This window comes from Melozone crissalis, unplaced genomic scaffold (genome assembly GCF_028551555.1).
Source record: "Melozone crissalis strain CALT ecotype California unplaced genomic scaffold, PUWL_Pcris_2 ptg000005l_1, whole genome shotgun sequence".
NCBI lineage: Eukaryota > Metazoa > Chordata > Aves > Passeriformes > Passerellidae > Melozone > Melozone crissalis.
Genome location: NW_026535783.1, coordinates 65,354,759 through 65,382,447, shown reverse-complemented (window position 1 = coordinate 65,382,447; position 27,689 = coordinate 65,354,759). Strand labels below are relative to the sequence as shown.

Sequence of the window (27,689 nt, the reverse complement as noted above, 5' to 3'; positions counted from 1 at the left end):
ACACTATGTTATGAAGAATATTGTCCTTTTAGCTGAAATACTGGCTGCCTGGTATAATCTCTGGAAAGAACACTTTTGGGCGGCAGAAGGAAAGGCTGGATATGAAATAATAATCTAGTGCAATAAAGATCAGATAGGCTGAATCTTATGTATGCAAATAAATTTCCATGTGAAGACTCCAATCATGCATGTGCACTTCAGGATCACTTGTCCAGACATCTGGAAGATTAAGTCTCTACCACTTTTACTTGTTTGTAATAGCATCCATTAATTAAAGCTCATACATTTTCAAATGAGAATAATATTCTTCAGAAGGAATGTTCTTTAGCTAGGATGGCTGATGAACCCAGACAGAACTCACTGGAACTAAGAAAAGAATAGGTAGATTTTACATTTTGGTGTATGTCTCTAGAATGTATGTAATAAAATTTGTTACACACTTAAAGCATATAAGAAGGTTCAATAAATGCATCTTTCAGTCATTTGCATTTCTGGTGAGAGTAACTGTGTCCCATTTAAGACAGAGAGTTATCACTGTATGGAGATGGGAAGGAGCAGTCAGTTCAGGAGCAGCAAACAGAGGCTTGAGGCAACAGCTTTCGCTGAACCACAGGATAGGTTGTATCTCCAGCAGTGCAACAGCCTGGAATATCTGTAGTTAGGAAGAGACAGAACTATCTCATGGACCTATGGTCCTCATGGCTAGTATTTTCTGTACAAAATACTGTGTAATCAAACTACATTAAATGTGGTACAATTATGCCAAGGAAATAAGTGACCCCAAGAAGACTAAATGAACAGTGAGTTAACTAAGTAGAAGGTTTAATGAACCAGAAGGATGTGATTAGTTTAATGAAGGAGGCAAGAGGAAGAAACATCCTGATTGCTCTTTCAGTTTCTTTCCAAAGAGCAATAAATACTTGGAACTAGATTATGTTTCTCCTGAGGAGACCACATTGTCGTTTATTACAGACTAATGGCAGATGTCTTACCTAATTGTTTTGTCTGAAGTGAGACATTCTGGCTGATATTGGGCCATAGGAAGAAATTAAATGTCTCTAGACTTTATAAAGTACTTCACATCCTGAGGATTTATCTTTTTCTATGGCTGTTCTTGAATCTTGAGAACTAAGACAGTGCTACTGGGAGAAGCTTCTGGTAGTACCCTGGATTTCTAAGTTGAAATGTGCAATGGCAGCAGCCAGTGAATTTTGGGACCTGAAGTCTTCAGGAGAAGTCTTAGGTGTAGCTTTGTGATGGTGAGAGGCCTCCAGTAGGAGTATTCTTCAATCCTGTTCCCCTTACATAGGCAGCTGTGCTTACATAGGCAGCCTTGGGACTCAGGATTTGCATGTGGGCTTTGTGTGTATTACTTCTGACTTGCTATGTATTCATCTTGAGACTGATGATGGATATCAAGATGTGAAATGCTACTTTCAGAGGTTTGGGGTATTTTTTCAAATACAGGAGACTGCTTCCTTCCTTCCGACTAAAGAACTTGGTAGCTAATTGAAATCTAAATATCTAAGAGAAATCAGCAAAGATGTAAGTTAACATGCTTAAAGTAACTCTTCAGTTGAGGTGGTTACTACAGGTACTTTTTAATTTCAGTGTTGACTTTTTCTAGAAGTTGTTTCTACCTTCACTAGTTGTCTAAGACAAGAAATCCCTTGAAAATGCAATAGTTTAATTTTCTTTAGCTTCTCTTTTTTTTGCTCAGAGGTTTCTTTAATACACTGTATAGTACACACTTTAAGTGAGCTTGAGTCACTGATGTATTTTTTATTATGTTTTCAAATTGTGGCCTATTTTTGGACATTTTAACATTATGTATTTCTTCGTAATTCTGGAACAGCCTTTCTCTTTAGCTGGTAGAATTGGTTAGCCAGGCTGGAGATGCACAGTACCTGCCCTGTGATAGTCACTTTTAGCAGCCTTATCCTGCTCAATCCATTTTTCTTTTAGGATCTAGTGTGGTGATACATGTTGCAACACTGCAGAATTGAGAGGTCAGTAAAAATTTGTCAGTCAGGAATTCTCTATTGAGGGCCTGCTTTTCTCTGCCTTTCTTTGAGTCCTGGAGCTGAATTTAAGGAAAGTGTAATTCTTGGAAAAATTAGAGGAAGGAAAGCTTTTTCTTTCTTGTAAACTCATGAAAGGTAATGGGAAACTAGGCGTGTTTAGCTTTGAAAGCAAAAGAAGGGTGTGTGGCTCATTTTGTCACTTTCTCAGAGTCAACAAGACAAGAGAAGAATCTTGAAGCATTAGTGACAGGATGTGACTTCTGTCAGCTGGACTAGCTCTTTTCTTCTTAACCTGTATGTGCCTTCACCTTCTTGTTTGTCTGCCTGATGAGATTCAGTCTTGCTTTTTAGCTGTGACTGTAAGGTAGAAACTTCTGTCGGGTGGAAACAAAGCTGGTTAAGTAACTGCACCTAAAAAGCACTTACTGCATGGTTTGCTACCAGATGTCAGCTCTACCCTTTGCCCATTCTTTCACAAAAGGCCTGAGATGATAAAGAACGTGCTGAGCAAGTTACCAGGTCATGGGAAGTGGCAAACAGCTGAAGATGGGGAGGAGAATGAGATTACTGTTTCAAATAGTCTTGGAAAATGGAAGATGTCATCTGGAACAAAGCAGGGGTCAGTGAGTATGAAAGCTCACTGGCTGTTTGTAGGCTGGACAGAGTGGATATGTGGTGGTGGAAGATGAAATTATGTAGAAAAAGAACATGAATTTTTGGATAATGAACAAATAAGGATTTATTATCAAGTTGTTGGAAAGAGGGTAAGCACATGGGCAAGGAGCTTGAAAGTAATTTGAACTAATTTCTTGTTCTTGTCAGAGTTGGTTGGTCCTACAGTTGGTCCTACAGTTTCAACTTCTGACTTCTTATGGGAGATGGAGACCAGTTGCAGGGTGTTCAGAGGAGAGCAGTGGTTTAGAAAGTGGTTTAAAAGGAAAGATTGAAAAAAATTAGAATTGTCTTGTGATTCTAGGTAGAGAATCTGGGGGCTGTCTTTTTGGGCTTCTGTCTGTTTCACTTTTTTTTGGATTGCTGCTAAGTGTAAATCCTATTCTTTGATGAAGCCCACTGCTTCTTATTTGCATTTATTTTTAATAACATCACAGCTGCAGGAACTGCTAAGAAAAAATGTGATCTTCCTACAGGTGCACAAATGGGAGAGTGAGAGTGCACTGTTTGAGGATGTTAGTGCCTGGCCAAGTAAAATCCATGTAGCTCAGTACTTGCTACTGTCAGATAAGAAGGGGCTGTTGGCATAAATATTGACTAGTAGTTCCTGTTTTGCTTTTACAGTTTAGAGACATCTTGAGATGGAACTCTTACTGTTCTACAGATCTGTTTTTAAAATGAATTTTTATGATAAATTTGTACTTCTTTGTTTCATGGTCTCAGAAATGTCTTTAGGCATTGAATTATCTAATTTAATTATTTTCTGGGCAAGAAGGACATAAGAGCAACTTTTTAAGAATTTCATTTGATGTTCTCGAGTTCTTCTGGAAAACACTTCAGGCATTTGACATAGCACATCACTTTGTGCTACAATGATTTTTCTTTTGGTGTACTTTGATCTTACACCTGTCATTCTTACATTTTTTGTGAGCTAAGAATTCTCTTTGTGTGTAAGCTGCTCCATGCTATGATCAATATTATCTATATATTTTTTTATGCTTTAAGTTTTTCTTTAGCTAGAAGAACTTCAACATACAGGGATACCACTAATCTATCAGCAGCATAAGACTATGTTATGTTTTCCCTTCCCTTCATTAAAAAATAGTTTAATATTCTGGATGGTTTCTAACCTGACTGCTTGAAAGCACTGAACAAATGTTTTTGAAGCTATGTGTTCTCTTACAGTTTTTTCTGGCACTGTTATTTAATAACTCCTACCAGTGTATTATGTTGCATTTATTGACATGTGACTTCATCTGCTGCTTTCTGTGCTTGCTGCTCAGTGTTCTGAGGTTTTGCAAGTTTTGTAATGGTTTGTCGGTTTTGATGAATCAGAATAATTTTGTATAAAGCACAGATGCTTCTGTTATGATGTATAGGCAGGTAACCATTCTGGAGAGCAGTCCAAGTCCTGGCACAGATTATGGAGATGCTTCTGAGCTCTTTCCCCTGTCAGGCTTTGTCTCTTAATCTTACCCTGCAAGGTCTTCAGTTCTCTAGTAGCTTCCTATCAGAGACATCAGCAGAAACTTCCTACTTCCAGCACCTTTTCCCACAGGATCCTTGATGCCTTCATAGAACTCTTCAAGTTGTGAAACATGATTTTGCTCTGCAAAAGCTGCGTTGTTCTTTTTTTCTTTTGATTTATTCTAGTCTACAGATTCTTAGGCATGGTTTAAACCATCTTGTGCAGTATCAGAGTCAGACTGTGTTGTGCTTCTGATTGCCTTGTCCCATCTGAGGAAAAATTTATTTATTTTCCTCTCTTGATACTTCTTTGCTTGGCTCACCTTAAGCCCAAGTTTTTGCACAATTAATATTTTAGAAATTTCAATGCTTTGGCTCAAGAGTGTTGGACTGGTGAATTCTTACTGATAATTTGATATTTTTAATTGCCTCTTGGATGCTTCATTTTTAGAAAATGCGTTATATATCCTAAATCTGAAGAGGATCTGATTTGGGGATTGGCCTTAACTGTCTTGTTAGTAATTTCAGAAAACAACAGATCATCTAAGTTTTCTGTTCTGTCTTTATCTTCCTATAAGTTTGTCTTTTATATCTTCATTAGCTAGTGAATTATTGCATTGAGGTAGCAAGATGTTTGTAACTATCAGATTCTGCTATGTTTGAGCTCAGAAATAACAGTGGACATATTGTGAGATTTTATTGCCTTCTGGCAGATGGCTGTGCAATTCACTGGAAAGCTTTTATTATGATTCCATGTACTAGCTAGTCTATGCCTGTCAATTAGACCTGTATTGGACTTGCATTACCAGCTTTAAGTTCTACTAATCACCTGTGTACAGATGAAAAAATGCACATAGGTAAAAAGTTAATAGTAACAGGAATTCTAAAGAAAAGTGGGGTTTGTGTTTAGTTTTCTTATTGACAAAATTCTGCACTCCAAAATACGTGATAGCTCAGTTCTTTAAAAAGAGAAATAAAGGTGTGGTGTTGTTTGTGTTCAGGGAGCAGAAGATAGAACTTTTTTGTGTTGAAGTGGCTCCAATCTGTTGTTTCATTTGATAAATGGAATTTTTTTATGGGCTTCATTTTACCACATGCAGTTCTTAACATCTGCATGAAACTTGAATGTGCCCAGGTGCTGGTGGTGGTGTTTGTTCCACTTTCATGAGTTCCATTTGAATGGGGATTAGGATTTATGTTCCTGTCCAGTGACTGGTGTTTCTTCTACCCACTTTGTATTTATGTTAGTAAGATGAGCCAGATTTACTCTAATGTTTTGCTCTTGCTTGTACTTTTTTGCTAGTGGAGACTTACCCTTGGGCTTTGCAAATTTGGAATAAATTATTTTATATCTGTTTCTTAGAAATGTGATGAATTTTATAATGCTTGTAACCTCCTGTGGTTTTTTTTTCTCCTTTCGTATCTACTTGCTGATCCTTTTCAGTGCCTGAATCTTAGCATCACTTAGTCTTTTCTATTTTTGTCATGGAGAATAGAAGTTTTGTATTTATATTAGGCAGTTCTTTGTTTCTCAAACATACTAAGTAACCAGAAGGGAATACTAAATAATGCTTCTTGAATGTGAGCTAAGACTGTCCCTTCTCAAGGTTTTATGAATGCGTCTGTGAGCAGTGTTTTGTTTTAAATAATGGAGAATTTGAAAATAGTTTTGTTTTCTTCACCCCTACGCACTTGTCTTTCTTTCAGTTTTGCTTTATGTGTTTTTTCCTATGAGGGCATTGCTAAACTGTTATGGAATGTCTCATTTGAAGTTGGACATTGTGGTGTGAGATTGTGAGTGAATGCTTATCATGGGTCCACACGCAGAGATTATACAGTATACCTTACACTTGTAAGTTGTGTGCAAAGCTTGTTCTTTATCATTCTTTAAACCCAATATATTTTTTCCTTAATATAAACCCTCAAAACCTTCTGTGTCAGTTTGCTTCACCTAAATTGTGGTCCAGATTTATGATTTGAAGTTTTGGTCCTGCTAGTCATCCTAACTTCCTGACCTCCTACTTTTCTAGATCTTAGAGTAGTTAGAGCCAGACAGAAATGTATGTGTCTTGAGTGGTTCCTTTCTCTCATTGCCACTTGTTTTCTTCCACTCTTATGAAATTACCACTACTAACTTGGTCTTCCATATAACAAATTTCGGCCTTCTGTGCTTTCATTTTCCTTAATAGATTTCTGTTTTCATTTTACCAAGGGCAAGATTCATAAATAAGTAAAATTGTCTAATTTTTCAGCTACAGTACACTTGTCATAAAAAATTCCAAGAACTTAAAGAAAAATCTTCTCTTACATGTGTAGAGACAAAATTATTTCTTCACTCAAAATTATGTGTATTAAGTGATAGCATACTATTGCTAGCAGTCATTTGAGAAATCTGCTCTTTCCTTTTAGTTGTACTGTCTTTTTTTTTTTTTTTTTTTTTTTTTTTTTTAAAAACTGGCCTCTGGTAATCTGAAAATGCAGGGCAACTTACCTAAGTTTGAGTTTTGCAATGTATTTGAAAATGGTGAGATAGTTAAAAGAAGTTTGATATGTTTTTCTTTCACAGAGTCCCCAGAAAAGAAAAAAAAAAGGTATCTTTCAGTAGGTGAAAATCAGAGGAAGTAGCTGCTGACATAGGAAAACTGTGCTAAAGGACATTTCTGAAGGAAAACTTTTAAGGTATGTGGGCTAAGTTATGCTTTGCGGAAGAGCTTTCCTGAAAATTAGGTGCCTGCTTTGCTTTGAATGGACCAGTATTTCAAATCAGCTTTGAAATAATCAGGCAAACTTTTATTACCCCTTTGGATGTTTATTGTTGACAAAAGCTCTGCAGAAGGGTTAGTTTTACTAGTTTATGTTGTATGCATCATATCTATGCATACGAAGATGATCTTATGAATATGAGATTAGTGTACACAAAGGGTAGATAATGTATGTGTTTTGTGTTTCATGGTCTTGTGCATTCCAGGAATGGATCCTACACTAACAGAAATGTCAGTTGTTTGACTGTCTAATTTTTGTTTAAGGTGTGGATGGAACACTAAGAATGATTTATTTCATTATTTTAATGGAATATAACTATTGTAAGCCTCACATTGAGAAATTGAGGAGGACTGTCTAACAAATTCATAATCTATTGTAAAAACGCTTTTAGTTTGGTATAGAAGCCTTGATTTTAAGGATTTGTCTCCTGAATCCAAATCCTCTTTCTTTTCTGATTTTGAAATATTTTTAATGTTTGTAGAAAGTGTTTGCAGAATAAGAGACATGCTGTATTCTCTATGATTTGGAGCCCATGCAGATTTAGGAGTAATCTAAATTCATGGTCAGCATATGAAGAGTGGGAGAATCCAGATCTGTGATGTGCTTTCCTGTTCCGCATTTAGCTGGGGGCCAGGTGCTTTCTGGGTTTGTGGCTTTTTAGTTGCCTACCTTGTTGCTGGTACTGTGAAACCATAAGTTCCAACTTTAGATCCATCATTATTTTAAGTTTATAAAGTCACAGCCTTGGATATAAGTGATGGCAATATGTAGCGGAAGACACCAGTTGTTACAAGTGGAAGTGTTGCATTGTATCTGCTCGGTTCTTCCTTGCTCAGTTGATTTCAGTCAGTGTCAGACGCAGGACCTTTGGTCAGACATAGCGTGGCCACTTTCATGTGTCGCAGTCAGATTGCAATCGTTAAATTAAACATACATGGGTTATGGAAACTACTTTCTTCAGAGTTGCTGCTGGAATCCAGCAGCATGACTAACTGGAATGCTGGTTTTATTTCCTGAGGGGAGTGTTACAATATTGAAGGATTATGTGACCAGCAACTTCCTTGAAGTTTCTCACTGTTTGGGTGAAAAAATTTAACATTGATTTGTTTGGAATCTGACTGCACGACTGTGTTGATGGTTGACAGAAATTTTAAATTGTCTTTGGTAACTCTGCTTAAATTTAGAACAGTTTAAGATCTGGTTGCTCATTCACGCTATATTATTGAATGTACATTCAATGTGTACTTCCTGTGAGTGATTAGTTCGTTGTTTTGAGCGTAACACTGTAAAGAACGTAAGTCCTACTTTCTTGGAATTGATTGTGAGATGCATTTTACTCCCAAGTTTAATAAATATTTTTTGACTAATTTGCAGGTACAGTAATTTTTTTAGCCATCTGTATCTATGTCTGTAATAGATAATATAGGATATTACATATCTTCTAAGATATTATATATATCTTATATTTCAAAATATAAAAAATAGCTGAAGCTCATTTGTCTTATTTGGTGGTACTGGTGTTTTATTGCTTTTACAAGACGTGGTGCAATTCTGTTTGAAACTTCACTGGCATGTCAAATTGTGCAAGCTTCGTTCACATATGGAAAAAGAGATAAACCTCATGGATATCTGCCAGAAGCAGAAGAAATCTCTTCACAGTAAGAGTAAAGCAATTCCTGAAGGTTTTTATTTCTGTATGAATTTAGCATATCATGTTTGTTATTATCACTTCTCCGTCTAGTTTGTTTTAAAACCTCATGCCATCTCTGGTTTTTCCGTTAAGATAAAATACTCTCCTATGTTTTTTTGAGAATTTTTTTCTGCCAGAATAGCGCTCACACTGTATTTTCATCTTTTGAACATTAGAGAAGAAAATATGCTTGTGTCTCAAACTCCTCATATCTCATACCAGTTCCACATTAAATCTTTTCTGGGTTCAGATTTTGCTGGTTTTGCTGATTTTTTTTGCCAGTGGTCTGTGATTACAAAATCTCTCTGGGAATCTTTGTCTTTCAGCGTGAGTGTTTTAGTGTTGTGTGGTAAAGCCAAAAAATAGGGGAATATTAGTATCCCATAATCCAGTAGCTGTGAACGTGGGGAAGCACAAGGAGAATCACACCATGAATTGCAGCCCAGCTAGTCTGTTGTTCTTAAATGTCTTGTGGTGCCATGGTTGGAGACACAGGGCTGATCTAAATGCATTGCTGTGCCTGGGTGATCACTGTAGGTCCCTTCTGACTGAAATATTCTGCTGTATTGCTCTGGCCCTGTAGGGCAGCTGTCGTCTCATCTGTGGTCACTAACGAGGGACATAGCAAACTTGGAAAAATACCTGTCTGTGTTGGTGCTAGATATAGTATTTTTGACCACTGCTTGAAAATTTGCTTTTGTTTTTTAAGAGTATTTGAAAATCAGATTTGTGTGTTCATGTGTTTGCTAAATCTTACAGTTCTGACTTCAAATTAATGTCTGTGTGATCTGTACTGTTTTCTGTTGTTTAAAAACATTAAAAATCAGAAGTGGTTTAAAGCAACAGAATTAGTTTTTAGTTTATCAAAATTTAAGCTTTGTCAAGTGGCTTAGGTCTTGAATACTTCTTCACCATTTCTTAGCCTCCAAATAAAGCACTTGAATTTGGCTGGATGTCTTGGTTGAACATTTTCTCAATTTACATGGAAGTCACATGGCAGTTGACTTACCCATTTGGGAGTCATCAGTTCTCAGTTTCTGTGCTTGTTAGTTTTAGCAAATCAGAATTGTACCACTTTTGCAAAACAATTCTTTGCTGTGCTGCTTCTATCACAGAGAAAGGAATAATTTAAAACAAAGATGATAGTCCAGTATGTGTACGATTTTTGCCTATGTATCCAGGCATCTAATAGTGGAATTGGAAAAAAAATCTGTTTACTGCTTCATGTAGAGGAACTTAGCAGGCTGGAGTAAGATATTGTTGGGTCTTTTGTTCTATTGATATTTGTAATCATATCTCCTTTGTAAGTCACTAGAAGCAGACTTAAATATCACATGCTGAGAATATTTCCTCCTTCCCTTGCCATACTGCCTCTCAATAAAAAACAGAGGCTAGGGTAAAAGCAAGCAAGCCATTAGTTTACTCATAATACAAAGCCGAACTTCACTGTGAGACTCAGTTCCCATCTCTTCTAAATCTGGATATAAGGAAACAAGGGTACTATCTTTTCTCACAGCTGTTCTGCTAGGAGAGTTTGGTAATGTGCTAAAATGAGGTAGGAGAAAGATGAAAAGTCATAAAAATGGGTTTAGATGTAAAGGACATTGAAAATTCACTACTGCAGCTTTAGTCATGTTAATAAACAGGGACTTTAAGGTTTTTTTTTCTTTGGTTCATGTTACTAAAATGTTTGTGGTTCTACAAGAGTGTTCCTCAATATTAACTGTGGAGGTATTTTCATAATGCTACTAATGACATAGTTCATAAATACAGCCAACATAAACTATTTACTGTTGCTGCGTATGACTGAATTCCTAGCCATCAAGAAAGATTCTGACTAAAATATACAGCTTCAAATTAAAGAGTTTATGAAAGCTTACAGGTTTAAGGTTACTCATACAGCTTTGACTTGTCTGTATTGTGTAGATACATAGTAATGTGTCACAGTTCTAGTTTTCTTTATTGCATCTTTGTTTTGTTTTGTAGCATGGTTTCTTTTCTAAGAATAAACACATAGTACATGAGGCTTATTTCAGAGGTTGCTTGAGGTTCTGATTTGCAAAATCTTCAGAAATTTTGTGCCGTAACTGAAGCCAGTAACATATTTATTTTTTCTGAATACCTAACATGCTAAAATGCTAGGCACTCTGCAAAGTCTGTCTTTAAGCCTTGTACATGTTGGTATGAGCTGCCACAGTGTTGACATTAGTTTATGTGTATCAGTTCTTAATGCAAAATATGAATACTAGTCCTACTTCCCTCAATGGACTGCTAGGAAGATAAATTTGTTAATGTTTGTAGAACTCTGCTAATTTAAGTGGTAATGTGTAAAGTCTATGAAGAAATTGGTATTTCTGTGTTAAAAAGAACCAAGACTTTGCTGTAGTGCAGGAATTAGTGAATAGGAAGTGCACAGGCTGTGGCTGCACTGCAGTCCAGAGATAAGGGTTGCAGTTTATATAAGTTTATCTTACCTACTTGAAGCTGATTAATATAGGAACAGGTGGTGTGTACACAGAAAAGAGGGTTCAGCCCACATTACAAAACCTTGTACAAGAGTATGTAGGAATTACTTCTTTGTGTGGTTTCAGCTCTTCCACAATATAGCTGTGTGTTTATCACCATCAGATGCAGATGTTTCAGAGCTAACTCTAGCAATTGGTTCTGCTGCAGGGTTTCATAAGGCAGCATATTTTATGTGTTTATCAATCTTACTTTATGTCAGTTTGGTACAGTAAGACTGGCCTGTCCTAGGGTAAAATGGTGTGAACTAAAGAACTCTGACCCAGGGGACTAGTGTATGGTTGGATGGGAAACCTACTTTGGGATATTTTCTGGTTTTTTGGGAGGTTGAATCTGCAGGTTTAATGGCCTGTTAACACAGGGCTTGGGAGCAAACTAGCTTCTAAATAGTTACCAACTTCTCACAGATGCAGTGCTTTATGTGGATTTTTCTGTGCTCTTAGGAGAGTAAACGTGAGAAACAAATGTTTCAGGTCATCAGGAGTAGAAAAGTGCAGCTGGCAGCTTGTCTGGAGATACTGTGCTTATTTGGTTAAATATGTAGATTGGTCTTAAGTGTTTGTCTTAGATGCTGTTATCTTTACTTTCATACTGTACTTTAGGTTAGGAAGGAATGATTTTGCAGAAATGTGAACTGGAATTCTAAGGCTGAAATATTTTCCAGTCAGAGTTTGTTGTTAAAAACAGTGCTCTGAGCCTCCTTTCAGTTTACACTGAGGAAGTTAATGTGTGTGGTTAATCTTATGATTAGGTGATTTCAGGGTTCAGGCATCAATAATTGCCCATTGTCTCACCAGAAGTTTTTTCTTTTGATAATTGTCTCATCAGTCTTGTTCTCCCTTTCAGATGTGGTGAAGAGCCTCTATTTTCCCCTGTCTGGTATATAGTGCCTTAAAAAATGGGGTTTGGAGGTGACCTGAAGTATTCTCATGATGCTTTATTAAAACTGCAAGACTGGGAACTACGACTGCTGGAAACAGTGAAGAAATTTATGGTAATGAGAGTAAAAAGTGATAAAGAATATGCGTCCACTTTACAGAATCTTTGTAACCAAGTAGATAAAGAGAGCGCTTGTCAATTGGATTATATCAGCAATGTGTCCAAGGTAAGTCTGAAGTTTGAATTTGGAATATCCTTGGGTTTTGGGTTTACTTTTATTTTTTTGGTTTTAGTTGGATTCCTGTCCATTCAGTTTCTTGAGAGTTAATGTTGACAAAGTATTTAAAATGGATTATTTTAATTTGTCAGTGAAATATGCATAAGTTGAGCTCTAGTCTTGCTTTGAAAAAAATAACTGAATGAGAATCAATCCTGATTCTTGAAACTCAGTATTTTACATGAATGGGTTGAGCCTGTCTCTTTGTTTAATGCTTTGAAAATCAAGTATGCTATAGTAAGCTTTTCTTTTAAGATAGGAACTATTGTTTATGCTATACAGAATTTGTGACAGAAATAGAAAAATGCCAGGAAACTAAGGCAAGCCCTAGCATTCCAGCTGTTACTCACACTGCGGCATGTGTTGTAAGAAGAAAACATTAATTCAGGATGTTTCTCATAATTGTGAGGTTTTGTATTCTGTTTAAAGGAACTGTGTTGACTTTTTTAAAAGGTAAGGCTATTCTCCAAATTACTGGTTTTTAGATTTAGAGCAGCTCCAAGTAAATGTAATAATTAAGCAAACTTCCCTTATCACCTGTTTGAAAGTTTTATTCCAGACCTGGAATCTTTACTGGCAAGAGAAGACTATTCTGTTTTGATGGCTTATTCGGCTCTTGGCCCTTGTTCTGTAGCAGAGGTTACACAGTCCATTCAGTCTGGAGTGAATCCTCATTTTCTCTCTGCAGGAAACACCCTTTCTGGGTCAGGTTAAATTTCAGACAAAGCAGTTTTTATGTCATGGGCTTATTGGATGGCTTCTTGGACAGCCCATGACTTAAAAACATGGCTGTGGTGCAGCATTAGGAACAGAAGTGCTCCTTGTGCGGCAGGATGGATGTATACAGGGTTAAAGTGGCTGTGTGTGACTTGGAGGCTGTGCTGATATAGCTGGGCTGCTTCAGCACTGTTATATAAACTGCAGTGTTTATGTATAACACGTTCTGTTGTTGCTTCCCTCCCTCACAATAATTCTTGCCTTGTAAATTGAAATACTGCCCTTTTTTTTCATTGGCACAGAGCATTTAACATTATAAGGTTTAAACGGCCATTACCCTTAACATAGGTATCTCAGTCTAGGACAGATCCTGTTAATAACATGAGCACTTCTTGTGAGCAGATAAATCAAAAAAAATCTGGAGATCTGACTTAAGCCATCTTCTTTTTGCCTTGAAAAGAGGTGTGCATGTAACATTTTGACATAGTTTTGAATGAAGGCGCTCAAGTTGTCCTTCAGCATCATTTTCGTTCCCTTTTTTTTTCTCTTAAGGAGGTGTAATTTTTCAGTGTTGCATCTCTGATTTCTATGTTTTCTCTGTTTTCCACATTTTAATAGCAAAAATATTCATATGGACTGGCTGATCTTTTATATGGGCTTGCCTTATAATTTCACTGCCACCTTGGATTTTGCAGTTGTGTAGTGACACTATGTTACTGGTTTTGGCAGTTAAAAAGCCTGAATTATTGATTATTTAATAATCTCATTCTAATTTATTTTAATCCTTTGTGATACTTTTTTCTCTCTTCCTGACATTTTACAGAACCAAAGAATGATGGAAATATGGGAAATAAGTCTAGTTTCTTACATCTTTTAATATATAAAATACCTCTTTTTGTTATTGTGGTATTAGTTGGCATTTTGTGGCATTAAAACCCAATAGCAAGCTGTTTAATTTTTAATGGGTTTTGTTTTGTTGGTTTTGTTGTTGTGATTGATTGTTTTGTTTTGATTTGATCTCTAAGTGTACAGTAACAATGAGCACTTATAGAGAAATGGTGTTTGGGAAAATCTGTCTTCTGGTTTTTTTCATGTGGAGACAACAAACTTGCTGGAAGGCATGGTAGCAGGAACTGGTAATGCTAGAAAAGGGGTGTTTTTAACAGCTTCCAGACTGCTCTTTTGTGTGTGTATATGTCTGAAAAATAGTGTTAAAACAAACAACAATGTATTTTACTGCATTTGTTGAACTATGGTCATTTTTTTGTGGAAGGAAATGCTCTTTACTTTTTCTGCTGTTCCCACCCAGCTTTTTTTTCCCATATAAATCTCTGTTATTGAAGCATTTTCATGTCACCTTCTCCTAATTTAAAATAATAAAAACACAGCACAGAAACCGCCCTTTACTAATATTTCCTTATGGAAACATCACTTTCCCCTTTTCCTGATGGAAAGAGTGATGTGAAGAACAGGGAAATACATGATTTTTTTTTTTTTATAGAAAGGGAAGTAATTGCTATGTTTCTGGTTTATTTAAGCTCATTTGGTGACTTACAAACTAAGCATTTCCTTAGAATACCTGTACTGTTGAAAAATGCTTTTGGTGTGATTTTTCAGGATTCAAACAGTAGTTGTTTCATCAGTAACAAATCAGCCTTGCGGAAAATGGATGATTCTAACTACATTTTCACCTCTGAGAGCACTTTCATGAACTCTTCTGCAACCAGAAAGGCCCACTCTTTTCACATGTGTTCAGTGCTGTTTTATCCTATGCAGCTTTGCAGTATGGCTTCTGAAATGGTCTCCAGCCACAGCAGGAAAGCTTTAGGCCTTGACATTTTATAACACCACACTTTAAGCAGTCCAGATATCTCTGTGCCAATCTGTGGGACATTTACAAGCTGGAAGAAATGTTAAAGATAGTCCAGTATGTAGAGGAGTCAATTGACTTCTGTTCTGAATAATCCAGTTTCTGTTGCAGCATTGTCATGTAGAGATGGAAATATTAGGTATATATATTTGTATGCAGGATACAAAGAAACCCCAAAGCTAAGAAACATATTATTTTCTAAAGTTTTTATCTCAGATTAAGAGCCAAGATAAATGCCAATAAAACTCTTATGCTAGGTGTCTTCACAACCTTGTAACTCTGTGGCATGTAGCCACTCTGAAATCTTAGCTATAACACAGCATTCATTGTCAGGGAGTTATCTTTAAGGAATCCAGTGTGTGACAGCAATCTTGAGGGTAACCAAGGTTTTATTTGAACTGACGTTTAATTTCACATTTGTGTCTCTGTTATCTGTAGATGTATATCTGTATTCAAAGCCACTCACAGCACGTTAAGCTGTCCTAAAAACTGACAGAATGTCCGAGCAAGCTGTTAAAGCAAGGGTTCAGAAGGATGCTGGGTTACAGTGACAGATGGGTGTTGTGTCTGTGCTTTGATACTGGTGGTCTGACTGATGCTGCTATGTGAAGCAGCTGATGTAATGGTGTCCTCTTAAACCACCACCCCTCAAATGCATATTGCTGTCAGGTATTCAGACAAAGGTGGAAGTCAGCTTGGGCAGAGCAGCTGTGGGGGGAAACTGGAGGACAAAGGATGTTTGGACAAAGAAACATGGTTCTCAGGGATGTTGGGGGTATATTAAAAAAAATAAGGCTGCAGTGCTTTCTTTGGTGTAGAGAAATACTATGACAATGCTGAAGGGTGAATATTCAATACTGCATTTTTCTCTCTGGTGCTTTTTTATGATTTTATGAGTGAGATTGAGGCATGATTTTCCTGTTGCAGGAGGATCTGGAATGCATTTGGGTAAGCTTAAAATTAATTGCTTTACTGAATTTTTTTAAACAGCGATGCATCTTTTCCCACAGTTCTTATTAATTGTGTGGTTATTGTGAGCTGAAATAAATAAGTGCTTTTCTGTTCTGACTTTTTTATAGTCTTGGTTGCTTGTGGTACAGCAAACAGAACAGCTGAGCAAAATAATGAAGACACATGCTGAGGATCTTAATTCTGGGCCCTTGCATAGGCTTACAATGATGATCAAAGATAAGCAGCAAGTTAAGAAGAGTTTTGTAGGTGTTCATCAACAAATTGAAGCGGAGATGTACAAGGTATTTTATTCATCTGTGCTTGATAAGTTGATTATAATTCTCATATTTAAAAATATCAAATTAAGAGTGGGGTTTTTGGGTTTTGTTCGTGCTGTGGTAAAAGCGTATTGGGTGATATGTAGAATGCTTAGTTTAAATTTTAATAATTTTCTTCACAGATTTTCTTTTCCTGCTAGTTGATAAGGCAAAGATGGAAAGGTTTCTTCCATGAATTTCCATAGACAGATGGAACTGGAAACGTTATTCTAGTAGAGGATAATGAATTCTTGTGTGACGCTTCTCTATTCCATCTATTTTCCTGTTCTAATTCCACTTTAGACATTCATGGGACCAGGGCACTGTAAACTGTTCTCAATGAGTGCTCTTGGCTCTCAAAGAGTCCAGACTCTTTTGGGAGGGGACAGGGTTCTAGTTTCTATTCTAAAATATAGAGCAGGTGTAAACTAAACATTGAGACTGCAGGTAAAACTCTTCAGAGTGTTTTCCATGACATGTCTGTTATCCTACTTGTGTTCAAAGTGCTGTATCTTGTCACTAAAGCTGACAGAAATCACAGTTTCAGATGCTCTGGGGGAAATCTAGCTACAGATGTCAAAAATCAGAGCAATAGTCTGAAAGGTCTACTGAGAGAAGGAAAAGCACTGTTTCTTCTTCCTTCCAGCAGAGAATTTGGGATTTGAAGTAGTGTAATTAAAACTTAAATCTGAGTAAAGCAAAAACACTGTCATGGATTGATGAGTAAAAGATTCTTGGGTCAGTTCTGAGAAGAATTTGGAGCTATTGTGTATTTAAACTAAGACTATTTTAAGTTAAATACATTGGCTCTAATAAGATTGCTTCCATAAAATGCTAGAATCCTGGCATCTTCCTCGGGAAGGGACTATGGGGATGTCTTTTTTGATGCATGGTCAGTAGGCTGTCATTATCTGATAAAACTTCAAGCCAAATGACCACTTACTGCTACTTACGAATTGGTGCACCTCAAAAAAGTCAGAATGGAAGAAGAGGAAAAGCTGGTAGCATGTGTTAGAAATAATAGAAGTTATAAAGAATTGCAGAAAGAGAAAAGGAAAGATAAGAAGGAAAGGCTGAATGGAGTAAGAGTGCTATAAGCTCAGGTATACTTTGAAAAGAGACTATGCAATGTTTTGTTTTCTGTTAATAGGCCAAACTCTAATAGAGCCTCTTATAAAATTGTTTTTTAAAATAAGACTTTTCCAAAAAACCATAATGCATACTGAGCACTTGCCAAATGATTATTACAAACCATATTAACTTTATTTTATTATGGGTTGCATAGCCACGAAAGTATTTTGCATCCTGCTGATTAAGCTTGCATTGTTGTTTGGTTAAAGGTTTTTTGGGGTTGTTTTCTTTTTTCCTCTTCCTGAATTTGCAAAGAAGTATTTGAATAGCATTCTCCTATTGTTAGCTGACACTGTTCAAGGTTTTGTGTACCTGGAGCACTCTAAGAATGAATCCCTGAAATTCAAAAGACTTCTGATGTTCTGTGGTATTATTTCTGATTGTTATGCGCAGAGGTAAAATGCCAATTATATCTCAATACAGTATGCAAAGTTTGTGAACATCAGTGTCTGTGCCGCTCCTATTTTTAGGATAAGATGTCATAAAAATATGTTTAGTTGAAATGGATGTATGTCGTCCTTTCTTATTCTAGACACCTCTACAGTGAGGAATCTTATGGGGCAGATTCTTAAGAATAGTAAATAACATGGCTTTTGCACAAATGTAGTGGACTTGTATCTGGTAGATTTATTCCAGTTTCCATTAAGATGTTGAATAATTTTCTTTCTTTATGAAATTTGAAGGGAAAAAAGTAGAGTACTGTGCTAATTAGCTGGGTAAGACCTTTTGAAATAAAAATGGAGTTTAAAGAAATCCTTGACTGTCTTAATTCCTTAAGTGTTCTTTGGGAACAGACATGCTCTTGGTGTTGGTTTTATCTGTTGGAAAAACACAATCTAGATTAAGAATCATAATGTAGTTATTATAAAGGTTTCCTAATGCTAGTGCCCTGTTTTATTTTTCGGTTTTCTGTAAGAGAAGCTGTAATTATTATTTAGGTCTTAATTACTTCCTAATTGCATCTTTTTCTCCATTTGTGATGATGTCTTTAAATTGTCATGAAATTATTTCTCCTATATTGCCTCTATTGGTGTATAATAACAGCAGATGTGTATAATTAACAGATTGTAGAAATATGAGATGAGTATATGTGATTGATGTGGGGAAAAGGTTCTGCCTTCAAATTAAATATTGCACAGTTGGCCCAAAAATAGAAGCTGTAGACAGCACTTTGTTGGATCTTTAAGGAATTTCAGAAAGTTTTCAGATGTTGATGAAAGTAGTGTTATCTGGGCCTTGCATCATGAAGAAAAGGGAAAATGGTGAACTTCAGCCTTCTTCCTGCGAGCTGCAAGAGAAACAATTTTTCAGTAGAACAAATTTCTTTTTCTACACATTCACTGAGAGGAGCACTTCCATAAAAAGTAGTTAATAATTTCTCTTCCATGATTTTTCAGTTGATGTCTGTTATTCTGTTAGATTTTTTTTTTGCTTGGAATTTTTTGTTTTTCTTACAGTATATGGTAGGGGATTTGGTATTGTGATGGCTGGTTTTGTTTGCAAGTTCATTATTTGGGATTATTTCTGAACAGTGCACTACTTTTGTCATACACTGAATGAATACTGGCGGAAGAAGAGAAAACTTTAATTTTGTGATCAAAAATGTTGTTTTCAGTGCTCAGTTTCATGGTAGATGTTTCTTATTTGGTTAGTTGCTTCTGTAGTTGGGTTTTTGTTTGGGTTTGTTTGTTATTGGTTTGGTTTTCCTTTTAAGGGTTTAAATTTTACCATTGATAGATTGTTTCATGCCAAGTTACTGTTCTTAGTCAATTGTAGGAAGTGTAATGTCTAAAAATTTTGCTTTTTATTAGGTGCAAAAGAAATTCCTTCCTTTGCATAGGACATTCTAAGCCAGTATGATTTGTTAAGCATCTTTTTGATTTTTTTTGCCTTGTAATTGGAATAGAATATTGTTGATGATTAGCTGGATTTTCTAAATATTTTTAATTACATTGATGTGAATGGGGATTTGTGTCTCGGGCCTCTTACTTAATTACATGCATGTATTGATTTTGATTTCACGCCATGTAATGTACACCATTTAATTTGCAACATGTAATATCCTTTTAAGATTTTCTCAATCCAGTAGAAAGTGTAGCATCCTTATTTTGGATAATAAATTCTGTTAATTCTGTTTTACTAATGCTATTTTTTTTAATGTGGTGAGAATAAGTATTTTTAATGCTTTTAATATTTCCCTTTTTTAAAGGTTACAAAGACAGAACTAGAGAAACTTAAATCTAGCTACAGGCAACTAATAAAGGAAGTAAATTCTGCCAAAGAAAAGTATAAAGAAGCTGTGGCTAAAGGTATGATTTACTTCATTTTGTATATTTATTAGTGCTTTTTTCAAATCTGCTAAAACTCTGACAATGAAATAAGGTAATTTTTTTTATTTTGAGCTGCTTGATTACAATATAAAAAATAATTTAGTATCTTAAGTAAACCAGGCTGATTGTCATAATGTATGTTTGGTATAACCTCTTAAAAATTAATTAAATATAAATGGTGATTCTTCTAAGTTCTTGTAGCGTTCCTTCAGTGGATATTTTTGAAATCTGAAATTGCTCAGATGGACTCTGGTCTCACCTGTGTTGTAGCTACAGCCTACTTGTCTGTGAATTGTTATTGTTGCTACAGTGGCATCAGCATCAGTTCTTGTCAGTGTAACATATCAAACCCTTGTCAACTTCATCTAAAATAGGAAAATAAGTCATTTGCACCCAGAGATTGTTTTTTTTAGGGAGTGATGTGCTCAATCTGCATGGATTTTGATTCCTGTTGAATTGTGCTTGAATGATGAGATAAAAAAGAGCCGTTGTTCTATTATGTATTGAAATATTGTGCTAATAGTAGTTCTTATGTGTCCTTCTTAGATTTTATTTTCTTCCTTTAGTGAAAACTGACTGGCAGTATGTAAGTGCGATTCCAAGATCCATCTTAAGGTTTTGTATGAGTGTCTAAATCACAGTTAATCTTCTTGGTTCTGTTGTAGTACAAGTATAGTAGCTCTCAGTGAGGAGAGATTTTTCTTTCCAAATTTGTCTCAAATTTGGACAAAACAGCAGGAGATAAGAAGTTATGCTTAGCACTGTTGAACTTTTACTGTTCTTTTTCTTTTACTGAAGTTCATAAACACTTAAAAATAAAAATGCATACTTTGATGTCAGTTTCATCCAGTTCCATGTTTTCTGTATGTAACTTAATTTGGTTACTTGGTTTATTCTCAAGTAACTACTTAGCATTGCAATATGTAGTATCTATCATGGAAGATATAATAGGATGTTCGGATCTTAGTATGTTATTTTTAGCCTGTTTTATCTTCTCTTCCTGTTACTAATTTGGTCACTCTCTATTCCTGAAGCACCATACTTTCCCACTGGAATAAAGGAGTGTTTTGTCTGTCAGCAGCTGTGATGTTTTGATGTGGTTTTGATTAACTGAATAAATGTTTCTTCAGATAGACAGCAAACATAAATTATTTTTAAGACACATATCTCCTATGGTTTTCTTTGACCTTCTCTTTCAGGCTTTTATCTAATATTTGTCTTATATAATTCATACTTAATTTAATTTCTGGTAAAATCTTTCTTTGATGAACACTGATGCCCATAAAAGTATTTTTCTCCCAGAAGTTGCAGAATTGCTTCTCTCCTGCTCCATCCCAGGCTCTGTTCCTGTTTATAAATACTTGTGCATTTGATGAGCTACTACAGTTTATTAGCTGCAGGTCAGCTGGGCTGCTTGCATTTTTCTAAGTCATGGTATTTCTGAGCTTGTACGTTGTCAAGCTGGTTTGCTGGTGAAGTGAAAAGTTAGGGAAGTCTTAAAATTACAATGCTTCATTACAAGGTATTCTTTATTCAGTAAGCTAAGCTTATCCACATTATGTGCTATTAAGATATATTACTTTTGTTAATGTACAAACTGTTTCAGTCTTTCAGAATTTGAAGAATTATTGAAAACAAGAGAAGAAATAGTGCTTACCAGAACAGTGGGAGGGCATAAATAAGTATTGAAAATAAGCTGAAAACAATTTTGTTAAACAAAAAATGAAAATCTTTTGACATCAGCTCTTGCAAGTAATGTGTTAAAATAGCCCACCCAGGTTCATTTATGTAAAATGTTGTTTTAAACAGAATCTCTTCCTCTGAAAGGACTGTACAAGTCTTTAAGACAGTGACTGGCCTTGTCTCTCTGGAGGCAAAGGGGAAAACTGCCTCTTAGGACATAGAATTTTAGCTTTACCCTGGGGGTTACGTGCAAGTTCGTGCAGCACCTGTACGAGCTGGTCCCCAGGAAAAGAATGAAAATCACACAAAGTAGTCTGACAAATGTCTCTGTTTTGCAAGAGTAGTGATTTTGAAATGTAGTAACTTTTTCTGCTTTGTTTTAGAATAGCAAAGCTGCTTTCTGGTGAGAGAGTAGGTTTATTAGACCTAATAGTGAAAGAGGTACAATTGGTTCTTCAGCTTGTGAAGACAGTTGCTTCCTGGTTTTCTAGTTGAGTTATTAAAAGTGATGTTAAGCTCTGGGCTAAACACACATGGTAGAGGATATTAACTGATAAGGGTAAAGGCTGGCAAAGTTTGTACAGTTAAAAGTTTGTACATAACATCACTTTCCAAGTGATATGATTTTCTGGAATCAGGAAGTAGTCTCAGGTAAACTTGAATGTCTGTGTGTGATACTTTGCACCATGAAGTGGGTAGTCCCTTTGAATCAGTGGCACCCTGATGCAGGGTTACAGGTGTTTTCATTTTTTGGTGAAAACACTAGGAGGACCATTGGAAAAATTAGTAAGTGTTAAGGACTGAATAATAATACTGGTTAGTTACAGGTTTTGTTAGTGTTTCGGCAATGGGTAAAGCATGTGGTGGGAATTTTTGGATAGTTTTTTGGTCGGGAAAAGGGAATTGGTTTCTGAAGGAATGCAGGAGCTTCATTATGGAAGACTTTGTGCTGTTGAGATTTGGAGGGAGGTGAAAGCATCTGAGATTGTGTCCCAGGAGCTGTTCTGGAGAACCCTCTGCTAGCACTGCTTCTGCTTGTGCCCCAAGGGAAGCAGTGGGACTGTTGTGTTGCAGAGGGAGCACCACTGAGACTTGACTGCCACTTCCACCTTGGGCTGGGTTGCACTGCCTTGTTGTGGCCACCAGTGTCTGCCTAATGGCTCAATCAGAAATGACTGATTTATTTTGTTTGTTCTAGCCCTTACCCCAGTAAGTCATGCATAGCTGCTTCTTTCTGGACCAGTGATTACCATAGGAATCACAAATGCAGTCTGGTTGGTTTTTCTTGTGCATGGAGGCTCCAAGTGTCAGGCAGTCTGGTTGATGTTAGTCATTTGCAAGATAATTTTCTGCCCTTTTTTCCCCCAGACATTCGCTCTTACGTTTTTTAATGCATGGTAAGAGATAACAGGCAGCAAGCTGAAGATGAAGTCAGCAAGCTGAACTAGTCCAGTGCCTCTTAAATGAGGCGTGCTTCAGGTTTTGGGACTCTATGGACAGATTGGATGCAGTATTCTCTTCAGGATTAGAAAGCTTTGTTAAAAAAACTCCACAAAGTATGTGTAGTGGGAATGCAGAGCATGTTCCTTTGCAGAACTGGGTCATTGGAGTTATAAGGCGTGCAGGGGTCTTTGGAACAAATATAAGACAAGAGCTTGTTATATTATTTTTCTTTAATGAAATTGACAGCCCTGTGAAACATTCTGTGTGTGTGATACTGACAAAAAAACAGTGTGAACATCTTCCAACAGCAGTCCAGAGTAACAGTCTCAGAGTGTATATGAGTCTGCGTTTACAGGGCTGTGCTAATCAGTGATGCTGAGTAACAAGGTGGTTAGAATGTGGTGTGCCGATGTTGCTGCTGTAGAAAAACGCATCAAGCCAAAATTTGTGCCAGATGGAAAAACCATGATTTCACCTAAGAAGTCACAAATCTTCTGAAATAATTTAATGAATGATGTATTAAGAATACAAAATAGAGACTGTAGGACAACTGTAAATATCAAGTGTGATATTTCAGATATTTCATTACATTTTGAATCTCATTTGGTTGGATTAACTGCTTCCACTTAAGTTTGCTGTTTGCACAATTATTTTTGTTTCTGCAGGATTGTGCATCTCTAAGTATAGTTTAGTGTGTCCATGGGGGTTTCAAATATTTTCATCCTTGAACCTTTTGATTAAGGATTACTTACTGCTGTATAAATAAGGAAATAATGATAACATGAAACAATAATTTACTCAGTTCATTACAGGTTTCTAAAAAAGTTGAAGTGCATCAATAAAATTCAGCATCTGTTTTTGTAGCTTATTTTGGTGTTAGATGTTGAAGTGTGAAAGAGTTGTCATATATCAGTAAATATTGCAAGTTGGAACAGAGCCAGTGTAGCTTTGGGAGGTTTATACTGAATTTTAATACAACATACTCTTTAGAAAAACTACAGTTTTTGTGTAAATACATTAATTACAGGTGTTTATTATAGTCTTACTCCTGGTTCGTTACTGATTGAATGTAGAAAATATTTTGCAGTGCTCTTACGTGACACAGTGAGTCTGAAATAAACAGTAAAGGAAAAATACATGGATTCTAAGTATTTAATACCATAATTTCATTTTATGCTGCTACAGCAGCATAAAGAATATTTCACTACATTTCTCTAGGCTTGTGTTCCCTGACAACATTGTGATTTAGAGAAGCCTAGAAATATTAAGTGTACACCTACCAGATTATACCATATTGCTTCTGCTGTAAGAATGTTTTCCCTGCAACTCAGGTTATTTAATACTTCAGAATTGATGTGACTTCTGTGGCACATACTGAAGTTTCACAGCAGCATAAGCTCACATCTATGATAAATAAGGGAGCTGTTAGAAAGCTTTCATTATATCAAATTATTGTCCTACTATTCTTTGTAATGGCCAAGTGGTCAGAAAATACTTACTAGGTGGCTGGTACATTCATTCTCAGATGCCTTTAAAATTGTTATTATACAGCTACATTTCCTGGTGGTATATGTTGCCTGGAGTTGTTGCTGCAATGAGGGAAACTCCTAGTACGATTTTTTTTTTAAGCTCAGCTTTGACTGAAACTCTCGTATTGTTAAGACAAAACAAGTAACACTGGCTGAACTGGTCTTGTCTTACAGAGGCCAGCAGCCTGCATAGATTTAAAATTAATGCTCTACTGCAAGTGTTTCAACACATATTTAGTACCAGTGCTTTTGCTTGCAAGAGGTAGGGTAGTTTTTTTCTGTGTAAAATAAAGCTTCTAGAGCAGGAAACCCCGGGGAGTGCTAAGAGATTGTGGTGACTTCTTATGGAGTGTGAGACCAGCTTGGACATGCTGTTTCCTCTTAACACAGACATGCAGCACCAGGAGGTGCTTTCCTCACAGACCAGCAGGCACAGGGCCGAGAATTGGCTAGAGGTGCTTAATAGCTTGCCCTGACAGTATCTGACAGCAGTTCAAAATATAGAACATTCATGTTTGATATTTTTATGCTATGTTACTTACTTATGATTACGCTGATAGCTTTGGTGAACTGATTCTTTACTCAGAAGTTTAGATGTGGTATTCTGTAAATTTGAACTCTTTAAATATACACAAATAATTTTGGGGTTTTTTTTCCCATTACAAAACTATTTATTATTTTCAGTCATTAATTTGTCAAGTCATAATTGGGAGAAACCTATCCTCTTCCCAGAAACTGGTTGAGTGGAGAAAGGAGTAAGTGATACTTGTTGAAGAAATAGATTAATGTAACAATCTTGCAAGACATAAAAAGGAGGAAGACCTTTGAGATTGAAGGTGAAGATCCTGTCTTGTTTCTGTCTTTGTGATTTTGGTATTGTAAAACTTGTGTTAATTGAGACCACTCTGTTTGCATCTCTTGTTTTGCAGAATGATGATAAGGCTGGTCACCCACTAAACTTCTGAGCATGTTTCCAGAGACAGAGCTGACAGTGAAAGCTGTCCTAGTTTAATGGCAGCAGTTTGCATAAAAATTGCTTTGTAGATAGGAATATTTAAAAGTCTAAACTGGGAGTGGAGTGGCTGGAGAGCAGCCCTGCAGAGGGAGACCTGTTGTGCTGGTGAATGGCCCACTCCACATCTGTCAGCAGGGTGACAGATGTCATCTGGGGTGCATCAAACACAGCACAAACAGAGAATCAGCAGTGGGATAATCTTCTGTATTTAGTGTTTGTGAGGCCTCACGTGGAGCACTGAGAGCACTTCTGGGCCTCACACTTGAGGAAGGGTGTGAAGGCGCTGGGCTGCACCCAGAGGAGGGCAGTGGGGCTGGTGGAAGGGCTGGAAGGGCTGTCCAGTGAGGGGCAGCTGAGGAGTTGGGGTTTGTCCATTTTGGAGAAAAGGAGGCTGAGAAGTGACCTCACTGCTCTCTGCAGCCTCCTGGGGAGGGGAAGTGGAGAGGGAGGGAGGTGCTGATCCCTGTTCCCTGGGATCCAGGGACAGGACACATGGGAAGGGCTCACAGCCGTGCCAGGGGATGTTCAGACTTGACATTAGGAAACATTCATTCATTGAGAGAGTGTTTGAACATTGGAACAGGCTTCCCAGAGAGGTGGGTGATGCCCCAAGGCTGTCAGTGTTTAGCAGACATTTGGACAATGCCCTCCAAAACATGCTTTAGTTTTTTGCTAGCCCTGAATTGATTAGGCAGTTCAACCTTGTAATTCTTGTAGGTCCCTTCCAATTGGAATATCCTAGCCTAGTTTTAGGGAAGTGAAGTTGGGCTCAGTATGGGAGTCCAAATGATTCAAAAGTCATGTCACTGGTGGTTTTTTTTTTGGATCAATAAGAACTATTGTATGAGGAAGTGATTTTCATAATCACCTATGGTATTTAGATGTTTCTAGCATTATAGTATGAAATATGGAATTTTATTAATTTGGATCAGAAAGGTCCTGAAATCGCTTAAGTGGGTAGTACAGAACAATCAATTCCAGAGCAAGTTCTACAACCTGTGTCTTTCCTATTGCACAATAAAAATCTGGGAAATTGAACAAACTATGAGGAAATAGAACTGGAGAAGTAGAAGATTGCCTCCAAAAGCAGGGTGCAATTATTTTTTTCTCAAGGACTAACTGTAAGTTGTGTAATGTACTGTGTTTAGAATCAATTTACGTAAGTATACATTGTTACATTGGTTTGATGTATAAAAGTAGTCTTTTTTCCCCCCACCATATCTAGGCTTTTAAATTACTTGCTGTAATTTAGGTGCTTTGTCCATACTAAAATTCAATTGAGATGAAGACCCTGTTCCACTCCAGTTTCAGTCTGTGGAGTAGCTGAGTCAAGTTTTATGATTCTCTCTTGTAAAAATATTTTACTGTGTTAAAAAAATATGTTTCTAGAAAAAGAGCTATTTGAAAGCCACAGCCATCTCATTCATGCATGTAAAGAATGTGTTCAGTGTGTTTGGTACTATAATGTAAGCAAATAATGTAATGGAGTGTTGTTTTCCAGGCACTATTAAATATTGCTCTGTGAAAAGTGTCTCCCCAAAGTTGAAATAAATAAGGAAGTGACTGTATTGGACTTTTGGTATTGATAAATAAATGTAAAGACAGCAAAACACTCAGGAATGGTCTGTGTTGTTGAAAATGCTGGAAAAATGTGTAGATGGAAAGAAATGCAGTTCTGGAAAATTATTGAAAAACTGCAGTCCTAAAGAATGGGAAATTCATTGTAGATCACTGTATGCATTGTCAGCTTTATAGTTTAGTGCTGGTATTTACAAAAATAAAAGTTTCTAAATCAAACTGAGGAAGAAAGGTTTTTTTTCTGTCTTAAAAGTTATTACATGCTCAAGATTTCTATACTTGTTCAGGGGAAGATTGATACTTCCTTAAAAAAAAAAAAAAGAAAAATAGCAAAATCTCTGATTCTCTCCTCTTTTTCCATTTAAAAATTTTCTGAAATCAAATAATGTGATACTTAGTGAGATTTTAATCCAGAAAATTGCAGCAACTCTGGAGCCAAGCTGCTTAGTGTTCTGTGGGACCTCACCTGTTCCCTCCTTAATCCTAACTCACAGGGTCACTCCTTTGTCACCCCTCATCCATCTTGAGGCAGTGCTCCATGCACTCCAGCTGCTCTCTCATGTGAAGAGCAACTGTCTCCTTGGCTTCCTGGACTGCTTTTCCCCAGGAGACTGAACTCTACCTTGCATAGCTCTGGTTCTGCCTCCGTGTTCCTGACAGCATCCTGGTCCTACAGCTGCGCACAGACACCCAACTCACCATGTTTATTACCCACACTGCATGCAGGAATACACAGGAATGTCATGCCAGCATGTTGAGGTCCTGGAAAGGATTTATGGGACTTCTCACATTGGTGCTTTGCAGGGATCTTCTTGCCCACCTGCACCTCC

General features: G+C 36.7%; 1 protein-coding gene across 3 annotated transcripts in view; it reads left to right on the top strand.

Moving 5' to 3' along the window:
* Window positions 1–27,689, top strand: part of FER (FER tyrosine kinase) — a 164,513-nt gene that overhangs the window by 6,262 nt on the left and 130,562 nt on the right. For 2 of the 3 annotated variants that reach the window (XM_054281976.1, XM_054281991.1), the window contains exons 2-5: window positions 6,730–6,842; window positions 11,986–12,244; window positions 15,962–16,135; window positions 19,491–19,590. In XM_054281976.1, coding sequence (XP_054137951.1) covers window positions 12,038–12,244; window positions 15,962–16,135; window positions 19,491–19,590 — 481 coding nt within the window. In that variant the 5' untranslated portion in view covers window positions 6,730–6,842; window positions 11,986–12,037. The remainder of the gene's footprint in view (window positions 1–6,729; window positions 6,843–11,985; window positions 12,245–15,961; window positions 16,136–19,490; window positions 19,591–27,689) is intronic. The other variant, XM_054281984.1, reaches the window with a different exon arrangement.